Raw genomic sequence first — 23,287 nt, forward strand, 5'->3', positions numbered from 1 at the left:
AATTGTCTTCCCAAGTTCTATTTTGAAACAGCTTCAATCAACACGATCATAAACAAGCGTTCCCGAAGAGTATTTTTTCTATGAATGCATTTTATACCCCTTGCTTTCTCCATTTAATGGTTTGCAGTACTCTAAGTCAAAAGAATGCAGTACGCAGTACACTGGTCCAAAATAAGGGGATGGGGTTTCACACTATTATATTTCTGTCATGTTACAAGACCACCCTTCTAATAGTAGCCTCTGGCAATATAAGGGAAATTGATCACCCCTAACTAATTATTAGTATCACCTCATGTTAATAGAGAGTCATCTCTTCTTACATGCGTATTAACTTACTTTGGGTTCTGATAAGTATTTCTAGTTATATAAACTACAAAGCTAGTCCAAGCCTAAAAAGGCAGATTTTTATCTTCAAGACAGCGAGCCAATTTTGAAGATTCAGTGAAGATCACAATACGATTGCTCTGGTTTAAGTAAGTACACAAGGCGGGATATTGTTATTCTTTGATAACTGAACTGTTTAAGAATAATTTATTTTCTCTGTGAGCCTAAATGAAATAATCACAAGACAAGATGAGAGATCAGCTTTTATTCCAGTCATGGTCCTTTGAAAAAATAAACAAGAGCACCGCATAACGGGTGCAAAGCTCGGCTACGAGTGCTTGTCAGATTTTTTTTTAGAGGTCACAATGACCTTGATCTTTGACCTAGTGACCCCAAAATGGGTGAAGCGTGTAGAACTCCTCAAGGTGCATCTTCATATAAAGTTTCAAAGTTGTAGGTGGAAACAATTTGATTTTAGAGCCTATGTTAAAGTTTTATATTAGAGGTGACAATGACATTGACCTTTGACCTAGTTACCCCACAATTGGTGTAGCGTGTAGAACTCATCAAGATGCATCTACATAATAAGTTTCAAAGTTGTAAGTGGAAGCAATTTGATTTTAGAGCCTATGCTAAAGTTTTATATTAGAGGTCACAGTTACCTTGACCTTTAAGCTAGTGACCCCAAAATGGGTGTGGCATGTAGAACTCATGAAGGTGCATCTACATGTGAAGTTTCAAAGTTGTACGTGGAAGCACTTTGATTTTAGAGCCAAGTTTAAAGTTTTTGCACGACGCGGATGGCGGACGGCGGACGATACGACGAGCTGGCTATGACAATACCTCAGGTTTTCTCCAAAAACGCCGAGCTATTAAATAATAAAATGCAATTTATAATACCATACATAAAACAACAGAAAGAAACTAAGGCTTGAATTTTCTTATCATTTTAACACAAACAAGTGAAGGTTCAATAAATAACAAGAGCAGTATCCATTGGAAGACATATGCCCCCGAAAAACGTTTTTTTGAAACCTAAACACAGATTTTGAAACCTAAACGCAGACCCTAAGTTCAAGGTCAAAGGCGTCAAAATTATTGTGCGTATGGAAAGATCTTGTCCATAGAAACATGCATACCATATATGAAGGTTACATCTGAAGCGACATAGAAGTAATGAGCATTTTTTAAAACCTTAACGCAAAAGTGTGACGGACAGACAGACGGACGGACAGACAGACGGACAGTCTAATCACTAAATGCCCTCCTTCGGGGGCATAAAAAGCCTTTGCATTATAATAACAAAACATAAACTTATGTTAAACTAAAAACTATGTTAGACTTACAACTTTGAAAAAAACAACAGGAGCACGTCCTTAATTGTGGTAAATGCTTATCCAACAATATCAAAATTGCCAAAGTCGAAAACATGTGCAGTCTATCGTAACAGCCAGCATAAGGGATTAATTTTAAAGGATTTTTGTCTTTCAGTAACTGATTTATAGCCAATGCTCAAGCTTTACACTGCCCAATGCTAAGGTATAATACCTTTTCACTGCCTTTAGAAAGATTAATAAAAAAGATGTCTTAAAACATTCAACCAAATGTTCAATATAAAACGTGTTACATATAAAGATATACATGGAGTCAATCTCCAGAGTGACTATTCACATAGTGTTTATTTTTGGGCAGTACGCTTTATAAAAGAATAATATCATTCGTAGCATTTTAAACCATGACAATAACATGAGTTAATTCTTTTATATTTTGACACACTAAAGGACTTTCAACTATTAGCTATACAAATATATCATTTTAAGTATGTTTGACCTTTCAAAATAACATCAGAATATGAATATGAACACAATGTTAATAACATCACAATTCTCGTTACAAAGTTCTGCTTCAAGGTTTTTCAAGAGCATATTATTTTGGTGTCGGGAAAGATATAGCGGTTTTCACATTTGAGCATGCGGTTTATCTTCATTTTGTTCTTTTATAACATAAAATTCGTCATATGAGGTTCCTATTACAATGGTAAAAAAAAAATCAAAATTATCATTATACTGAAACTAGCAACACATGTCCATAATAATTCTTAATGTTTCTTACCAATACAAAAATACCTTACATTGTAAAAGACTGGACAATGGGAACAACATTTGAACAATAATTAAAGTACAGTTTATATGTATCATCAGTACAGCAAATTTCAAGCAGCATGTATATAGTGTAACTATTGAAAAATTGATATATACTAGAAAAACATTGTTAAATGGTTGAACATTTGTTCTTTTTCAGAAGTTTCATGGCATATTTTTATTACAAACAGTCACTTAGACCCATAATATAAATAATACAGAGTTCTGCATTATAGGCCTAGGTGAAATGTGCATTGGCATATTCTGTGAGGTATGATAACATGTGTCTAAGTCTTAGGGTTATGGGTAAATTGTTGTAATTCTTTCTACATCAGACTTTGTTAAATAAATGGGTGAGCCAACTTAAACAAAACAAGATATGTGTTTGTCAGAAACACTATGTCCCCTTTTGCGCCGCTTTGAAGCTATATATTTGACCTTTGACCTTGAAAGATGACCTTAACCTTTCACCACTCAAAATAAGCAGCTCCATGAGATACACATGCATGCAAAATATCAAGTTGCTATCTTCAATATTGCAAAAGTTATTGCAAATGTTAAAGTTGGGGCAAACAAACAAACCAACCAACAAACCAACCAACCGACAGGGCAAAAACAATATAGCGGTGGGGGACATAAAAATCACAAAAAATATCAAAGCCCTAAGTCTTAGGGTTATGGATAAATTGCTGAATTTCTTTCTTTATCAGCTTATGTTAAACAAGACTACTGCCAAGCAATATATGTCCCATACCAGCTCCACAATTGTCAGAATTTTTATTGATTTTTTTATTTGTTGCCATAGCAACCAGAATTTTTGATGTAGGAACAAAATGAAATGATTTGAATAATATCTATATTGCCATCTATCTATGTTTCAAGTTTCGTGAAAAATATGAAGAACTTTTAAAGTATATCACAGGATCCAGAAAAGTGTGATGGACCGACAGACAGACAGACACACAGAGCACAAACCACAAGTCCCCTCCGGTGAAACCGGTAGAAGACAATAATCGGTGAGCCAACTTAGAAAAACACACACAAAGTATCAAAGCCCTAAGTCTTAGGGTTATGGATAAATTGCTGAATTTCTTTCTTTATCAGCCTATATTAAATGAATGGGTGTTCCAACTTTAATGTAAAAAAACAACATATATATACACTTATACAAGAGGTATTGGAAAAGACTGCAACAGTTCTTAAAATACGACACTATTGATCAAACATAATTAATTACATCATGTCTAGTTGCTCTACCAAATTTGAAAGCCATCCATGCAAAACTGTAGTAGTTGCACTCAAAAGATTGACCTGACAGACAAACGTACATATATACCTTTAAATAAGTTATTACAAAAATATGGCAATGCTGCAGACTTTTTAAATGACCCTCATACACATATTTTTACATACATCATGTACATACAAACTCTTGAATTTGCCTAACACAATACTTTACAATCAGTAAAATATTTCAATCAAATAATATGAGACAGGAAACAATAATAGAATCAGGACCCAAAACCCATGTGATGATGTCCCATTGAATATTTCTTTAACATAATTTTTTCCCAAATGTGTTATTCATCCAATCACAAAAACAAGAGTATCACCTTCCTGGTGCAGTCTTCTTATCTATTTTTCTGATTTTCTAAGTCTAAAGAGGGAGAAGGCTGTAGAAGTTAACAATATATGCACACATTCTCAGAATTTCAGAAATGTCCCTCCTAAGTTTTATCAAATGTCAATCACACTCAAATTTTACACTGCATTATTTCAGCTGATACTTGATGTTCATCCATGTTCTGTTTCCAAGTGCTTTGCAGTTGTCCTGAACTTTCATTATCTCCCGTTTTCCCTAGGTAGATGCCTGCAGTTCGGGACTAGGTAGGAGGAAAATGCATCAAGCAATGCAGCATTCTCTTGACAATAACATGGTCTATGCACCTGTTTCTTTTTCCCTGTTTTCCCTGTTTTAGAAATAGATATGAAAACATGGATAACAATAGATAACAAGTCAGAAACACAATGCCCCCTACTGCGCCGCTTTGAATTAATTTTTTTTATTTTTTGATTATATAACTTTCCTTGCCTTGTGAAAATAATCTTGACCTTTCAGCACTCAAAATGTGAAGCTCTATGAGATACACATGCATGACAAATATCAAGCTGCTATCTTCAATATTGCAAAAGGCCAATGTTAAAGTTTAGGACTGACAGACAGACTGACAGTTCAACTGCTATATGCCACCCTACTGGGGGCATAAAAAGTAGAGGCAAGAGCGCCGCCAATGGGTGCCAAAGCTCGTCATTTATTTTATTATTTGTTATTTTCTCGATTTCATATAAAAAGACATTTCTAGGTAATATATACAGAGCCATATTATATAGGGCCGCAGTTTAAAATGTCTATTTTAATCAATGCATGTCAAAAGTTTCAACCAAAAAAGTTTTTAGCATATGTACAGCATTAAGTGCCAAATGCAAAGAACAATCTCATGCATCTACATAACAACCTGACAAGTGTACAGAACGACTTCATGTCTTGTAATCTGCACATAACCACTTGATAAATATACAGGATGAACTGCAAAATGCAAAGAATCATCTTGTTTTATATCTACATACCAATTTTTTAAATGCAGAAAACAAATTAATAACTGGATGTACATGTAACCATTTGCTAATTGTACAGAAAAATTTAACCATGGCCCAGGACCATCTATTAAAATGATGGCTGAAAATATTACACTGCAAACCTATTGCTTACTTTCACTGTTCTGTGGGGAACAAGTAGGTGGATTAGTTATATGTAGCACATTTGGTGTGATGCATAAAAAAACAAGAGCTGTCAGAGGACAGTGTGCTCGACTATTCGAGTGCTTGACAATATAACGTAAGCCATCATGGAGGGGGGGGGGGGGGGGGGGGGGGGGTATAATGTGGGTGTCAAAGTATGAATCAAATGTGATTATAAATAAAGAAGTTATGGCAATTTTAGCAAAATGTTCAATTATCTAAGTATAGAAGGGGCCATAATTCTGTCAGAATGCTTGATACAGTTGTCTGCTCTTGTTTATAGATTGGGGGTAATGTTGGTAAAGAAGTATGCAAAATATAAAGGCAATATGTCAAAGGACATAGCTAATATTTGGGGTGGTACGCAAACTTTTACATTTGCACGCTAACGCTAACGGGAACAGAAACGCCGACGTGAGTAGGATAGCTCCACTATATATATTTCATATATAATAGTGGAGCTAAAAATGTCATATACACATAGAGTTAACAAAAGGGCCAATAGGCCCTGGGTCGCTCAACTGAGAGACTGAGATGGAAAGAAGCAATGATTAAAACTCTTCAGCAAATATTTCAAAACATTGGTAAGACTGACTTTAAAAGATGGTGTTCCAAAGTATTTACACTAGGCTTATTTAGAAAATTACCGTACCCACTGTGGTGGCCATATTTTTAATACCCATAAGAACAGTTTTTCTAGAGTGTTCACTGGCTTTATTTACTACATATATACATGGTAAATGACAAACCACCCTTTCCGTGGCCATGTTTTCACTTGACATGAACAATTTTAAAATTCAATCAATAAATGTGTTAAGCTCTGGCGGCATACTGGAACAAGCATTTAAGCCAAATAGTTTTCATTCCAAGTCACATGCAGCAGTCCAAGCGTCTATCTATGAAGGTGCTTCAAGAAGGTCAACTAGAAATTCTTGACCCATAAAAATCTTTGAGAAGAATATGAATCTTAAAACCGTTAAAAGGTACACTAGATACATAATTAAACTGAACATGACCTTTAACAGGGGTTTTTTTTAGAGAAAGGGGAAGACGCTGGACGCTGGGTGAAAGGGGAAAAAAGAGTGCGAAAGAGACATATTAGGGGAAAAAATAAAAACTGTTCATTTCAATGTCTATAACTCATCAAAAGAGGCTTGTCTCCGTCCTTTTTGTTCTAAAACACATTTAACACGTATTCAAGTCAAAGTCCTTAATTAAGTTGCAGGTGTAGATCTAATTATGGGAAATGTTTTCAACTACATTTCTGTACTGGGGCCGGGGGACGATGTCAATTTTGTGATTTCAATTTCATGATGAATGGGTTGACGATCTTGATCTGCTACCGTATTGGAAGGGAAAGGAGCGGCAGCTGCCGATTGTCTACTTTCACTTTCACAATGTTCGATGTTGATTACCTCAAAATCCTGCTGGGTTATAACGGTTTTCCATGATTCTTTCTTAAAAAATGCCTCGATGCGTTCAGTATCTTCAGAGTCTGAATGTTTTATTTTGTTTGTGTAAGAACGCCAATTGTGAGACATTTTTTTCTGTTTTCACGTTTATATCTTGGCTTGCACATAGCCCGGATGAAAATTCGACTGGTTTCCGGTAATTTATTGACGAGACACCCTTCTTGCACAAGACCGGTATCCAGTAAAATAGTCACATGATTATTACGATTAGTTGCCCAGTTTACAAGACGTAATTTAAGAACTATATTTAGAATAACTGGGATTCCCAGATTTTTTGTGTTCGTCTGGAGAGAGAGAAAGATCGTTGTACATGGTGTAAATTGGATAATTGTCGAATGCCCAAAGGATAAATAAACATTTCTTTGAGAGAAAATATTATATTTTGGTGAAAAATGATATTTTTGGTGGGGAAATTGTATTTTGAGGGGAAAAATTCTGGTAGGGGAAGACGCCGAATATCGGCATCACTTTCTTAGTAAAAAAAAACCCTGCCTTTAATAATGTGACACTGACCTTACACCTCATTTGCACATACTGTAGAAAACATTTAAATTAAATCTTATTCCTTGCCCACTTTTCACTTCACACTACAAGGAGAACTTACCAAAGTTATCTCTCAAGTTGCCACAGTCACTATCACTTTCCTGCGAGTCTTCTTCAGGGTGATAATCTGGATCCAGAACATTGTCATCACAATCTTCGAATTCATCCTTTTCATCTGGTTCATGAATTTTGATATTCCTGGACCTGTTAACCAAACAAGTGCAAACTAAACATTGGTACAGTAACCACAGTACTTATTTTCCAGATATGCTTATATTCAAATAGGTGCTTAGTTTCCAGACTTTACAATGCTGGATTGGCAATTTAATAAACACAATTCGTTGCTTGTGATAGTTCTTGCTTTAATTTGGCCCAAGCAATTCAGGAAATGTTGTGAATGTTTCTTTTTTTCAGCTCTGGCAGCTAATATGCATTTTTTGCAATAGAGGGGAATGGTCCTTGCTATTTGGGTGACAGACCACACAAGGATTATTCATGTCGTTACTATAAAGTTGGCAAAGCGGTTGCCGAGGAGTTTTCATTTAGAGCAATCAATGACAAATTGGATGACATAAAAAACACACTATAGCTCAAACAGAGCCTTTCAGATTTTAGTAATTACAACAGACTAAGCCATCAGCACACAATGTTCCCAATAAATGATAGGAGAGCTGACTTACCTTAGAAAAGGAAATGGCCAAATTTCTGATCCCACATCAGACTCTGAATCATCAACAACTTCATTGCCTAAAACAGATGTTATGTATAATGGAATGAGCTTGATAAAGAGAAAGCAATGTCTATATCTTTCAAACAAACAGATGTATTGCATGTATCAAATATGTATTGTCTGAAGCTTCAGTATTCTACAGGAACATTCTATATACAAACTTTATCTGCTTTAAGCCAAAAAAAAAAATTCAGAACAGGATGCTTAACACGTAGCACTTTTTATGTGCTACATAACCACAGACAGATACAGACACACACTTATTTAACAAGAAGGCCATAGGACATTTATCTGAGGCACAACCCTACTGTCACTTGCAGATAAAGTTATCTGCTACAGTAGAGGACACTAGAGAATGCCAAAATCAATTAACAAAAATAAGCCCTTTCAGTATTCTTCATAAATGTTCTCTCAATCTTCTGCTTTTGGTTAGGCAACTGATTTCCTCAGCTTTTTATGTATGGAATGACTCACGATTTTATCACATGAAGACAATTAATTCAAATGTTATAGAAGAGCTGTCCATTTAATAGATAATGCTCGACTATAGAGTATTCAAACTAATATACCCACAATGTAAACTTTAATGGAGGTACATACAGAAATGAGATAATATTACATGGGCTTTGTATGAATATGAAGATTAAAATTAATCTTGGTATAACAAAAGCTAACCATGTGAGCTAAAACATACAACAGTCTAATGCCATTTCCCATACAGATGGGGTCATATTTGATATCAATGGGCTGTAGCTGCAGTACTCTTAAAATGAATTCAAATTAACATCTATAAGCCAGAAAACAGATGTCATCAGGCAATTGATTACAAGGAGGCTCAATATGTAGCACGTTTGGTGTGCTACATAAACAAACACACGTGTTCCACAATGGTCTACCAACAAACAGACAGACTGACAGACCAACCAACGACAGACAGACCGACCAACATCCAGCAAAACAATATACCCCTTCTTCTGATAACAGCATGTTGTCAGTTTGACAGGAAGAGTGTCTTATCAAACATGTTAATCCCTTTTAATTTTGGTTCGCAATTAGTTGTTATTGTTGATGTATTCAGTAAGCAACTTGTGGGTCATTAATTAGCAGCTTGTGGGTAATTAATTAAAAAGCACAAAATCGATTGAAATAATAGGTTGCGAATATTCAAATGCCAACTCTGCAATTCCAATACAGACGATTCAATTGAATTTTCGAATATTCAAATAGTTTTGCCATCCCTATTAAATATCAATGGGCTGTTGCTGCAGCATTCTTTAAATGAATTTAGTTAAACTTAAACAGCTATAAACCAGACACTGATTTCATCAGGTGATTAACTATAAGACGGCTTCAAATGTAGCACGTTTGATGGGCTACATAAACACACACACACACACATCATTTTCTGAAAAATAACAGCTTTACTATACCATTTGGAACATCTATGTAAATAAGGGTTTAATGGCTAACCCCTTTTTGTGCAATCCTTAACATATGCTGTTGATTGACATGGCTTTGTTTATACATGCAGATTGTTTTTATTATTTATTGCATGTATATAACATGCTGCCATGCAAATCTATGCATTTCATGTTAAAATCAACTTATCTATCTAATAAATCTATTTATTTGATCTTTAACACCAAGCAGTTGTTTTGATATTTTATCAATGGGCTGCAGTATTCTTGAAATGAATTTCATTAAACTTTAACAGCAAAGCTTATAAGCCAGAAAAACTGATTTCATCAGGTTATTAACTACAAGACAACTTAAAATATAGAACGTTTGGTGAGCTATGGGCCAGAAAACTGATTTCACCAGGTGATTTGTTACAAGAAGGCCAGGGTTTTATTAAGCATTTTGGGAAGATAGCCCATGGCTTTGAAATTGGGAATTTTATAAGCATTTCAAGAAATTGGGAAAATAAATTGGGATTTAAAATTACATGAAAGATTTCAACATCTTTAATCCCAAACACCACAAACACCATCATGCTAAAGTTTTCCACATAGAGAGCTCACACAGAGTCTTCAGTCACAAACTAATTTCCCTAGTTTCAACATGTTGAATATCAGTCAGCGCTTTGCATTGTTGGAATGTTACTTTATTTAATGATGCTTGCTTAAAAAAATCAACAGTTTTTGTTTGGCCACTTTTTTGCTTTGGAATCTTTTTCACGTAACATTTCAAATTGTGTAACATACTTGTTTTCCACTCAGCCGAATCACAAAACACTTAAATTTTATCAGAAATACAATAAGAGCCTGAACAACACAGATAATATCGGGCACAGGAAAACGGTCAACTATTCCAGTGCTTGACAGCATAACGTAAGCCATCATAGGGAAATTGTTCAAATTATTCAATAGGGTCAAGATAATAGATCAGGTATATTTTCCACAATCTATTGAACATTTGTAAAGACATAAAACAAACTAATAAGATTTAATTTTAAGTTTGATAGCAATAGCTTGGGTGGGAAGTTTGGACGGTCGTTCAAAAATAAAGTAAATAAATATTATTTTTCTTTAACCATGTTTCATAGAAAAAAAATCTTTTTGGGTAGGGTAGGGGGGGTGTGAGGGGGTATAATGTGGGGTGTGGTCATTTATTAGACAATCTTTCAAAATATTTTTTTTTGGGGTGATCATAAATGAAGAAGAAATGGAAATTTAACTAAAATTTATTCTTTTGACCTTGAGAGTAAAGGTCATTCAAAGGTCAAGGTCCAATTGAACTTGCCAGATACAGTACCCTAATGATAGTAAGAAAATATTTGAAGTTTGAAAGCAATAGCTTTGATACTTTAGAAGTTAAGTGGATCTAAACACAAAATTTTACAAAATATTCAGTTACAAAGACAACAAGAGCTGTCACCATAGGATGACATATGCCCCCTATAAACGCTTTGATGAAGTTATGAGCATTTTTCGAAACAGAAACGCAGATTTTGAAACCTAAACGTGGACCCTAAGTTCAAGGTCAAGGTCACAGGGCTAAAAATGTGTGTTCGTATGGAAAGGCCTTGTCCATATACACATGCATACCAAATATGAAGGTTATATCTGAAGGGACATAGAAGTTATGAGCAATTTTTTAAACCTAAACGCAGATTTCGAAACCTAAACGCGGACCCTAGGTTCCAGGTCAAGGTCACAGGGGTAAAAAAAAATTTGCATATGGAAAGGCCTTGTCTATATACACATGCATACCAAATTTGAAGGTTATATCTCAAGGGACATAAAAGTTATTAGCATTTTTCAAAACCTAACCGCAAAGTGTGACGGAAGGACTGACAGACGGATGGACAGTCCGATCACTACATGAACCCTTTTCTTTGAAAGGGGGCATAAAAAGGGCCATAATTCTTACAAAATGCTTGATACATTTGTCTGCTCTTGTTTATATATTGGGGTCATGTTGGTTAAGAAGTTTGCATAATATGAAAGCAAAATGTCCAGGGACATTGAAAATATTGCAGGTGTTATATCTGAAGGGACATAGAAGTTATGAGCAATTTTTAAACCTAAACGCAGATTTCGAAACCTAAACGCGGACCCTAAGTTCCAGGTCAAGGTCCCAGGGGTAAAAAAAAATTTGCATATGGAAAGGCCTTGTCTATATACACATGCATACCAAGTTTGAAGGTTATATCTCAAGGGACATAAAAGTTATTAGCATTTTTCAAAACCTAACCGCAAAGTGTGACGGAAGGACTGACAGACAGATGGACAGTCCGATCACTACATGAACCCTTTTCTTTGAAAAGGGGCATAAAAAGGGCCATAATTCTTACAAAATGCTTGATACATTTGTCTGCTCTTGTTTATATATTGGGGTCATGTTGTTTAAGAAGTTTGCAAAATATGAAAGCAAAATGTCAAGGGACATTGAAAATATTGCAGGTGGTACGCAAAATTTAACTTAGATTTATCAATAATATGCATACTCTAAATGGAAAAAGGGCCATAATTCTTAAAAAATGCTTGATACAGTTGTCTTCTCTTGTTTATAAATTGGGGTCAAGTTGGTAAAGAAGTTTGCAAAATATTAAAGCAATATGTCAAGGGACATAGGAAATATTTGGGGTGGTACGCAAACTTTAACATTTGCACGCTCACGCTTACGCTCATGCTAACACTCACACCGACGCCAGGGTGAGTAGGATAGCTCCACTATGTATATTTTATATATAATAGTCGAGCTAAAAACTGTGCGAGACTGGATCAGGCTACGCTTTGTTAAAAATCGAAATAGACTATGTCATTAGCGCTTTTTTCCCAATGGGGAATTTTTAAAGCAAATTTTGGGAAAAAGTATACTTTTTGTGATTCGGCTATAAAATAGAGCTAACAAAAAACATGAAGGCTTAATATGTAGCACGTTTGGTGTGCTACATTAACACCCACACACAATCATACCATTGTCTAATTCCATATCAGAGTCCTTTTGAGCCGAAGGCCTGTCAAGAGGCTGCAAATGATGACTGACAGTTTCTGTCGACAGCTCTGCACGACTGTCCATTGATGGCTTCTTAATCGCTGGAGGCAAATCTTTTTCTGAAAGATAACAGCTCAACTTTACAATCGAAAACATCTATTTGATCTTTCACAACTAGCAGATGTGTTTAATATAAATATCAATGGGCTGTTGCTGCAGCATTCTTTACATTAATTTAAACTTAAACTACTGTAATCCAGGAAACGGATTTCATTAGGTGATTAACTACAAGATTGCTTAAAGTGATATTATAGGCCAGAGGGCCAGATAAGATGCGCATTTGCGTAAAGTATGCATGACAAAAAAGAAAATACGCATGACTTAAAATTTTGTTGAGTAAAAAAACTCCTGGCTAAATTCGGATTACGCATCGTGTGCAATTTCAATGCGTATTAACCGTTTATACATGCAGTTAAATTTATGTAAACATGACTGGTTTCCGATACTGTGTCCTCACCGGTAAAAATGTAGTGATATCACCATCTATGTATAGAATGTGGTTCCCGACCTCATTTACTCCTCAGTCAGAACAGTATCATTTCATGTTGGCCCACGATAGAGGCCGATGTTGATACAACGGGCTCCCCGCTGCAATGTTGAGCATCGATATACGCTCATGGTGAAAACATTTGACATTACATTCGATAAAACCCGAATCGCCCAACTTCAAGCATATAATTTTTGCTATCAGTTGATCTCTTGTGTGGCACTATGGAAAAAACTTTTACCTTCAAGCACCTTTTTAAATGGCGCCAAAATACACATATAATGAACAAGTTTTGTGGGCCAAGCTTAGATTTTGATCGTGGCTGTACAGTGTGTGCTAAACAGTGGCTTGCCAAATCAAGACGGAAAAAAGGGATTAATGGCTGCTTATAAGCCAAGGGCAAAAAAAAAATCAGAAAAACTGTTAAATAAAACAAAAGTGATTGCTTTATTGTGTACAAACTGCTTGTTATAGCGAGTTAACATTACATGTACAGTGTATTATTAATTCTGATCCTTTGAACAAAGTTACTCCTTAAAATTATCAGATTTTGATTTTTACTCATCAATTAAAATTTCATGAGTGAAATACCCCTCGGCTGAAAAAATTATCTGGAGCTGTATTATAGGCATATTACAGTTTATAGGTGGCTATCGCAACCGTTGTTTATTTTTGGTGTTTTCACTTCATATACACTTATATTTGTTAATGCAGCATCAACATACTAAAGCAATATCCCAGAAAGAGAAAAATAATGCATTTAAACACCAACAGTACTTTTGTTTAAACAACTGATGACACACAAGATTCGATTTACGATGTGAATCTAAATCTAGTGTTAGTGCAGATTCATTCATTCGACACAAAGACACTATTTTGTTTTACGGATTATTTCGGCTTAGAGGACTGGGTGAGTCATGTAAAATATCGAATAAAATATAAACTTTTTATAAACAACTGGTAGAAAGATGAATGGCAGATAATTGGTCAGTAACCACATTTTAACTAACTCTTTTGACCTGTTCATTATTTTCAGCTCAATTCAACAGTGAAAAATGCATATAATATCACTTTAATATGTAGCACATTTGGTGTGCTACAAAAGCACACACACACACACACACAAACATACCATTGCCTGATTCCATATCAGAGTCTCTTTGAGCTGAAGACCTTTCAGGAGGCTGCAAATGATGACTGATGGTTTCTGTCGACAGCTCGGCACTACTGTCCATTGATGGCTGATCAATCGCTGGAGGCAAATCATTTTTTAAAAGATAACAGTTTTACTTTACCATCTGAAACATCTATTTGATCTTTCACAACAAGCAGTTGTGTTCCATATAAATATCAATGGGTTGTTGCTGCAGTATTCTTCAAATGAATTTAATTAAACTTAAACAGCTATAAGCTGGAAAATTGATTTCATATGGTGATTTATTAAAAGACGGCTTAAAATGTAGCACGTTTTATGTGCTACATAAACACACACACACACACAAACATACCATTGCCTGATTCCATATCAGAGTCTCTTTGAGCCGAAGACCTGTCCGGAGGCTGCAAATGATGACTGACAGTTTCTGTCGACAGCTCAGCACTACTGTCCATTGATGGCTGATCAATCGCTGGAGGCAAATCATTTTTTGAAAGATAACAGCTCGACTTTACCAGCTGAAACATCTATTTTATCTTTCACAACTAGCAGATGTGTTCAATATAAATATCAATTGGCTGTTGCTGCAGTGTTATTAAATTGAATTTATTTAAACTTAAACAGCTATAAGCAAGAAAACTGATTTCATATGGTGTTTTATTATAAAACAGTTTAAAATGTAGCACGATTGGTGTGCTACAGAAACACACACATACAAACATACCATTGTCTGATTCCATATCAGAGTCCTTTTGAGCCGAAGGCCTGTCAAGAGGCTGCAAATGATAACTGACAGTTTCTGTCGATAGCTCAGCACTACTGTCCATTGATGGCTGCTCAATCGCTGGAGGCAAATCATTTTCTGAAAGATAACAGCTGGATTTTACAATCTGAAACATCTATTTTATCTTTCACAACTGGCAGATGTGTTCAATATAAATATCAATGGGCTGTTGCTGCAGTGTTCTTTACATGAATTTAAACTTAAACAGCTATAGGCCAGAAAACTGATAACATCAGTTGATTAACTACATGATTGCTTAATATGTAGCACTTTTGGTGTGCTACATAAACACACACACACACACAAACATACCATTGTCTGATTTCATGTCAGAGTCCTTTTGAGCCGAAGGCCTGTCAGGAGGCTGCAAATGATGACTGACAGTTTCTGTCGATAGCTGTCCATTGATGACTGCTCAATCGCTGAAGGCATATCATTTGCTGAAAGATAACAGCTGGACTTTACCATCTGACATATCTGCAGTCGAAACTCGATGGCTCGAATTTGTCGGGACCGGCAACAAAAATTCGAGCCATCCGGAATTCGACCCATCCAATTTCTAATAAAGTGTTGTTTACGAACATTTTTACCTTCAGTTGACGAGTACGCATAGTGCTTAAACTCTGTACCACTTCGTTCTACTTTCTGCTTTTGAATTAATAACAAGAATATCAGTGAAACTTATGGATGCTCCCAGATGATGCGCTTTGTCAATATATGTGTTAATAACCACCTAAAAAAATCTACTATTAGCCTCTGTGACCTTGACCTTGACCCCAGTGACCTCAAACCTCATCAAAAGGTAGAGGTCCATGCAATGTACCTACATGCCAAATATGGAAGAGATTGGTAAAGTATTGAAGGTGATATGAGAAACTGTAACAAAAGTGTGACGGGAAAATCTATTATTAGCCTCTGTGACCTTGACCTTGACCCCAGTGACCTAAAACCTCATCAAAAGGTAGAGGTCCATGCAAGGCACCTAATGCCAAATATGAAAGAGATCGGTAAAGTATTGAAGGTGCTACGAGAAACTGTAACAAAAGTGTGAAGGCAAAATCTATTATTAGCCTCTGTGACCTTGACCCCAGTGACATCAAACCTCATCAAAAGGTAGAGGTCCATGCAAGGTACATACATGCCAAATATAAAAGAGATCGGTAAAGTATTGAAGGTACGTGTACTATGGAAAAATGTATTTAAAAAAAGTGTGACAGAAAATTCTATTATTAGCCTCGGTGACCTTGACCCCAGTGACCTCAAACCTCATCAAAAGGTAGAGGTCCATGCAAGGTACCTACATGCCAAATATGACAGAGATCGATAAAGTATTGAAGGTGCTATGAGAAACTGTAAAAAAAAGTGTGACAGAAAAAATATATTAATAGCCTCAGTGACCTTGACCCCAGTGACCTCAAACCTCATCAAAAGGTAAAGGTTCATGCAAGGTACCTACATGCCACATATGAAAGAGATCAGTAAAGTATTGAAGGTGACATGAGAAACTGTAACAAAAGTGTGATGGAAAAAGTATACTATTATTAGCCTCGGTGACCTTGACCCAGTGACCTCAAACCTCATCAAAAGGTAGAGTTCCATTCAAGGTACCTACATGCCAAATATGAAAGATATCGGTAAAGTATTGAAGGTGCTATGAGAAACTGTAAACAAAGTGTGATGGAAAAAGTATATTATTAGCCTCGGTGACCTTGACCTTGACCCCAGTGACCTAAAACCTCATCAAAAGGTAGAGGTCCATGCAAGGTACCTACATGCCAAATATGAAAGAGATCAGTAAAGTATTGAAGGTGCTATGAGAAACGGTAGCAAAAGTGTGACAGAAAAAGTATTTTATTATTAGCCTCTGTGACCTTGACTATGACCGAGTGACCTCAAACCTCATCAAAAGGTAGAGGTCAATGCAAGGTACCTACATGCCAACTATGAAAGAGATCGGTAAAGTATTGAGGGTGCTATTAGAAATGGTAACAAAAGTGTGACGGAAGGAAGTACGGAAGTAAGGAAGGAACTTCAAACTGGCAACTATATGATCCCCGAAAATTTTCGGGGAGCATAAAAAACAAATATATATTTAAAACTTGTATGTACCAATATTTTATTTTATTCAATGTCATCTTTTACTCAAATCAATTAACGATTGAGTCGATGACATGTTTGAAACCGGTGTTATACTAAATATTGTGATCCTTTAATCAAGCAGTCCTATTCGATTAAAAGTTTATGCGACCCGAAGCGAGTTCGAGCCATCCGAACAAAAGAACGTGTGAAAATTGTGATCGGGACTGTTACAACAGTTTGAGCCATCCGATAATTCGAGCCTTGCGAATTCGAGCCATTCGACAAAATTTTATATGGATATATAGTAACAAAAATTCGGTGCTTTAATGAGAGTTTGAGCCTACCGGAAATTCGAGCCAAAAGAGTTCGAGCCATCGTGTTTCGACTGTATTTGATCTTTCACAACTAGCAGATGTGTTCAATATAAATATCAATGGGCTGTTGCTGCAGCATTCTTTACATGAATTTAAACTTAAACAGCTATAAGCCAGAAATCTGATTCCATCAGGTGATTAACTACAAGATTGTTTAATATGTAGCACGTTTGGTGTGCTACATAAACACACACACACACAAACATACCATTGTCTGATTCCATGTCAGAGTCCTTTTGAGCCGAAGGCCTGTCAGGAGGCTTCAAATGATGACTGACAGTTTCTATCAACAGCTCAGCAGTACTGTCCATTGATGACTTCTTAATCGCTGGAGGCAAATCATTTTCTGAAAGATAACAGCTCGACTTGACAATCGGAAACAACTATTTGATCTTTCACAACTAGCGACGTGTTCAATATAAATATCAATGGGCTGTTGCTGCAGCATTCTTTACATTTATTTAAACTAAAACAACTATTAGCCAGAAAACGGATTCCATTAGGTGATTAACTACAACATTGCTTAGTGATATTATAGGCATATTACCATTTATAGGTGTCTATCGCAACCGTTGTTTATTTTTGGTGTTTTCACTTCATATACACTTATATTTGTTAATGCAGCATCAACATACTAAAACAATATCCCAGAAAGAGAAAAATAATGCATTTAAACATCAACAGTACTTTCGTTTTGACAACTGATGACACACAAGATTCGATTTACGATGTGAATCTCAATCTAGTGTTAGTGCAGATTCATTCATACGACACAAAGACACTACTTTGTTTTACGAATTATTTCGGCTTAGAGGACTGGGTGAGTCATGTAAAATATCGAACAAAATATATACTTTTTATAAACAACTGGTAGAAAGATGAGTTGCAGATAATTGGTCAGTAACCACATTTTAACTAACTCTTTTGACGTGTTAATTATTTTCAGCTCAATTCAACAGTGAAAAATGCACATAATATCACTTTAATATGTAGCACATTTGGTGTGCTACAAAAGCACAAACACACACAAACATACCATTGCCTGATTCCATATCAGAGTCTCTTTGAGCTGAAGACCTTTCAGGAGGCTGCAAATGATGACTGATGGTTTCTGTCGACAGCTCGGCACTACTGTCCATTGATGGCTGATCAATCGCTGGAGGCAAATCATTTTCTGAAAGATAACAGTTTGACTTTACCATCTGAAACATCTATTTGATCATTCACAACAAGCAGATGTGTTCAATATAAATATCAATGGGCTGTTGCTGCAGCATTCTTCAAATGAATTTGATTAAACTTAATTAACTTCAAGATTACTTAATATGTAGCACTTTTGGTGTGCTACATAAACACACACACACACACAAAAATACCATTTTCTGATTCCATATCAGAGTCTCTTTTAGCCGAAGGCTGGTCAGGAGTCTGCAAATGATGACTGATGGTTACTGTCGACAGCTCAGCACTAGTCCATTGATTGCTGATCTTTCCCTGGAGGCAAATCATTTTCTGAAAGATAACAGCTCACTTTTACCATCTGAAACATCTATTTGATCTTTCACAACAAGCAGATGTGTTCAACATAATCATCAATGGGCTTTTGCTACAGCATTCTTTACATGAATTTAAAATTAAACAGCTATTAGCCAGAAAACTGATTCCATCAGATGATTAATTACAAGATAGCTTAATATGTAGCATGTTTGGTGTGCTACATAAACACACACACACACAAACATACCATTGGCTGATTTCATGTCAGAGTCTCTTCGACCTGAAGGCCTGTCTGGAGGCTGAAAATGATGACATACAGTTTCTGTCAACAGCTCGGCACTACTGTCCCTTGATGGCTGCTCAATCGCTTGAGGCAAATCATTTTCTGAAAGATAATAGCTCGACTTTACAATCTGAAAGATCTATTTGATCTTTCACAACAAGCAGATGTTCAATATAAATATCAATGGGCTGTTGCTGCAGCATTCTTCAAATGAATTTGATTAAACTTAAACAGCTATAAGCCGGAAAACTAATTCCATCAGGTGATTAACTTCAAGATTACTTAACATGTAGCACTTTTGGTGTGCTACATAAACACACACACACACAAACATACCATTTTCTGATTCCATATCAGAGTCTCTTTTAGCCGAAAGCCGGTCAGGAGTCTGCAAATGATGACTGATGGTTTCTGTCGACAGCTCAGCAATAGTCCATTGATTGCTGATCTATCCCTGGAGGCAAATCATTTTCTGAAAGATAACAGCTCGATTTTACCATCTGAAACATCTATTTGATCTTTTACAACAAGCAGATGTGTTCAACATAATTATCAACGGGCTTTTGCTACAGCATTCTTTACATGAATTTAAAATTAAACAGCTATCAGCCAGAAAACTGATTCCATCAGATGATTAACTACAAGATAGCTTAATATGTAGCATGTTTGGTGTGCTACATAAACACACACACACACACAAACATACCATTGGCTGATTTCATGTCATAGTCTCTTTGACCTGAAGGCCTGTCTGGAGGCTGAAAATGATGACCGACAGTTTCTGTCAACAGCTTGGCACTACTGTCCATTGATGGCTGCTCAATCGCTTGAGGCAAATCATTTTCTGAAAGATAACAGCTCGACTTTACAATCTGAAAGATCTATTTGATCTTTCACAACAAGCAGATGTCAATGGGCTGTTGCTGCAGCATTCTTTACATCAATTTAAACTTAAACAACTATAAGCCGGAAAACGGATTCCATCAGGTGATTAACTAAAAGATTGCTTAATATGTAGCACATTTGGTGTGCTACATTAACACACACACACACACACAAACATACCATTGTCTGATTCCATATCAGAGTCTCTTTGAGCCAAAGGCCTATCAAGAGGCTGCAAATGATGACTGACAGTTTCTGGCGACAGCTCAGCACTAATGTCCATTGATGGCTGCTCAATCGCTTGTGGCATATCATTTTCTGAAAGATAACAGCTTGACTTAACAATCTGAAACAACTATTTGATCTTAAACAACAAGCAGATATGTTCATATTTAAATATCTATGGGCTGTTGCTGCAGTTTTCTTTAAATGAATTTGATTTAAATTAAACAGCTATAAGCCAGAAAACTGATTTCATCAGGTGATTTACTACAACACAGCTTAATTAATGTATGTACCATATCTACATACTGGTATATACATTCAAACTACCAAAACTGCAACTATTTCTAAAGAAGTCAGTATTTTTGTAATTTTTTCTTCCAATAAAGGTTTATAACCATGCACAGCATGGTCATTTATAAAACAAGCTGTTGATAACTTGCACATTGTGATGTGGAATAAATAATGTCAACATGCATGGGAGGTTAGTATTGTATTGGTTCATTTGAAGGTATGGCATAGCCATCAAGTCCCAAAGCCCCATAGCGGTCAACCTTAAGGGAAACTCTACAAGTCAAAAATTTAAAAATATTAAAATTAAACAATCCCTCAAACAATGGCAAAGCAAAGTTGCTTGTCAACACATAAGAATTAGTGATGTTTTTGGCCTGCTCCAGTTGAATGCACTTTCACTTTATTATAAAATTGACTGATCAATGAAAACACTAAACTCCGGGTCGCTGGGAGTTGCAACTGGTTATTTGAATAATCCATGTCAAGTCTCCTCCCCGAAATCTGGGCGCTACTTTATTCTGTAATATTAGCAACATGATCTATTTTCTGGCATAAATAAACACAAACAGATCATATATATATTACAAATGCACAAATTAAAACAACTTACGCAGGGCCCTTTCTACACTTTGGGGGATTGGGGCCGGGCCCTTAGAGGGGGGAATTTTGCGTCGTTTTGGGCGAAAAGGGGACTTTTAGAAGATCTTATCACCAACCATTCAACACTTAAAATTGCTATATTTTAATGTAATTTACATAAATATACATGTTATCAAAGGTTCATAGCACAATACCAGCTGGCAACATAGGTATAAAAGTAAAAAAAATAAAATAATTTTTTTTTGTTTTGGAGGGGGAATTTTTAGTTGAAATAGGGGAAAAAAGTATACTATTTTAAGGGGGGAATGGGGCCGAATTTCGGCCCCAAAAACGGCCAAACGAGGGCCCTGTTACGTGATGTGGTGTGTTCGAATAATAATTATATTAATCTCTAATGTTTAATACATGTCAACAGTTTATAAAAATGTTTACGTTTTTGAAATTGAAAAAGCCGAGTACTCCGAAAATTCTGAATTCAAAAATACGCTATTGATTATCACCGGAATCCTCTGCTAGACAGATCTTGTGTCTAACCAACCAATTGTAATACACTGACTTTCTACGGAACCTCCGTAAGATAGATAATGGTCAATTCAAAACTTGGACTTTCGGTTTAACGACGGTTTTTATAAAATAAATCTTTGTAGCATTTATCAACAAACAACACGCAAATTTATATCGATGGTAACAGGTATTGTGTTTGTTACGCTGTTTTAGGTTGATTGAATTCGAATTTATAGACAAACTTGAGACTTATCAGGGGACAAAAATATTTATAAATTGCACTCGTCCTGCAGGACAAGTGCATTAAAATTTTCACTCGTCCTGCAAACACATGCACTTGTCCTTCAAATATGTGTGAAAGAAAGATTGCAAAGGACTGATATGACTAACAATGTTTCCTATATCACTGCTAAAATGCTGCTTACTTAGTTATTCATGCCAGCTGATCACAGAAGAAATGTTAACTTACTTTATTTATGAGGAACACAAAATAAATAAATGAAGACAAATTTGTTTTTTCCTTTTTCTAATGCTTGCGTGCTTTCCATTTCGGATGGTTGAACATCGCTCCTTCCCCCTTTAAAGAACGCTCGTATGTCAGACATTTTTCAGATGAAATTCAGACTGGTTTTAAACCGTTCTTCGCAGTAAAATAATTCTTTAAAAAAATCAATACTTACAGTGAATAAAGTCAGATGATTCCCTGTCAACATGGACGCGCAAAGTTTACACCAAAAAGCCAATATTTACTCGGGACACAGTCTCGCATAACAACGCGCACCTGCTGTATGAAATTTACAATTACGATTTCCGGTTCATTCGCGTTCTACTTTCGGAATAGATATGCTTTAAGAAATGATTTTATTTAATGAAAAAGAGTCTTACTGGTCAGAAAATACATATTTTAACATCAGTTTTTTTTTCACTCTTTAGGGAAATTCACTCGTCCTTTCAAGATTTCACTCGTCAATACGAGCGGACGAGTGGAATTTTTGTCCCCTGCTTATTATTTTGACATTGAATTTGGTCTAATCAAGAACAGCTCAGAGCATTCAAAAAGAGCTCAGAGCATTCAAGAAGAACTAACTAGATGTAGTGAATATTTTAGTGTTTCTTGTAGCAACTATGCAAGGTTGATCTTCCTTTTTCCAGATAAATTCTCTAATTACAACAGTCTGTCCACTTGTTAGTCGTGAAAATTTAGTTGCATCGTAACAGATGCATCTACCCTGTACAGCTTGGCATATTTAGAGGCATCTATCTTTTCGATGGGAAACTTTGCAGGAGGCTGGCAACTAAAAAAATCGTTTACTTTTGGCAGCTGAGACCTGAACACAATCAAATTGTCTGCGTAATTCGATTTGCAACAGTTATGATTGCAGCAAATACATATGAAAACTGACCAATGGAAAGCGAAACTTTTTGAAGAATCTGGTGCGTAGACCTGTACTGTAGAAGAAACACGGTTGGTTTCGAACAAACACGACATGTCAGCTCCTCTGCGCTTGGAAGTAGATTCAATGACAGCCATGAGGGCAAACCGCATACTTTGCTCGGAAAGAATCTACTTTTCAGAAGGAATATCTCTTTTTCTTCGACAAAGCCCAAGGTTA

The 23,287-nt window shown here is 35.9% G+C and overlaps 1 protein-coding gene across 1 annotated transcript; it reads right to left on the reverse strand.

The window, feature by feature from the left end:
- Positions 1-574: 574 nt before the first annotated feature.
- LOC127855557 (otolith matrix protein OMM-64-like) lies at positions 575-23,276 on the reverse strand. The gene is made up of 13 exons (XM_052391287.1): positions 23,078-23,276; positions 20,235-20,372; positions 19,876-20,013; positions 19,134-19,271; positions 18,426-18,563; positions 17,598-17,735; positions 14,877-15,014; positions 14,505-14,624; positions 14,129-14,248; positions 12,431-12,568; positions 7,960-8,026; positions 7,341-7,483; positions 575-4,435 (listed from the first exon to the last, which is right to left on the reverse strand). Exons 2-13 carry the CDS (start codon positions 20,362-20,364, stop codon positions 4,308-4,310), a joined length of 1,536 nt encoding a protein of 511 aa, XP_052247247.1. The 5' UTR covers positions 20,365-20,372; positions 23,078-23,276; the 3' UTR covers positions 575-4,307.
- Positions 23,277-23,287: the final 11 nt, after the last annotated feature.

Source organism: Dreissena polymorpha, chromosome 13, assembly GCF_020536995.1.
Source record: "Dreissena polymorpha isolate Duluth1 chromosome 13, UMN_Dpol_1.0, whole genome shotgun sequence".
NCBI lineage: Eukaryota > Metazoa > Mollusca > Bivalvia > Myida > Dreissenidae > Dreissena > Dreissena polymorpha.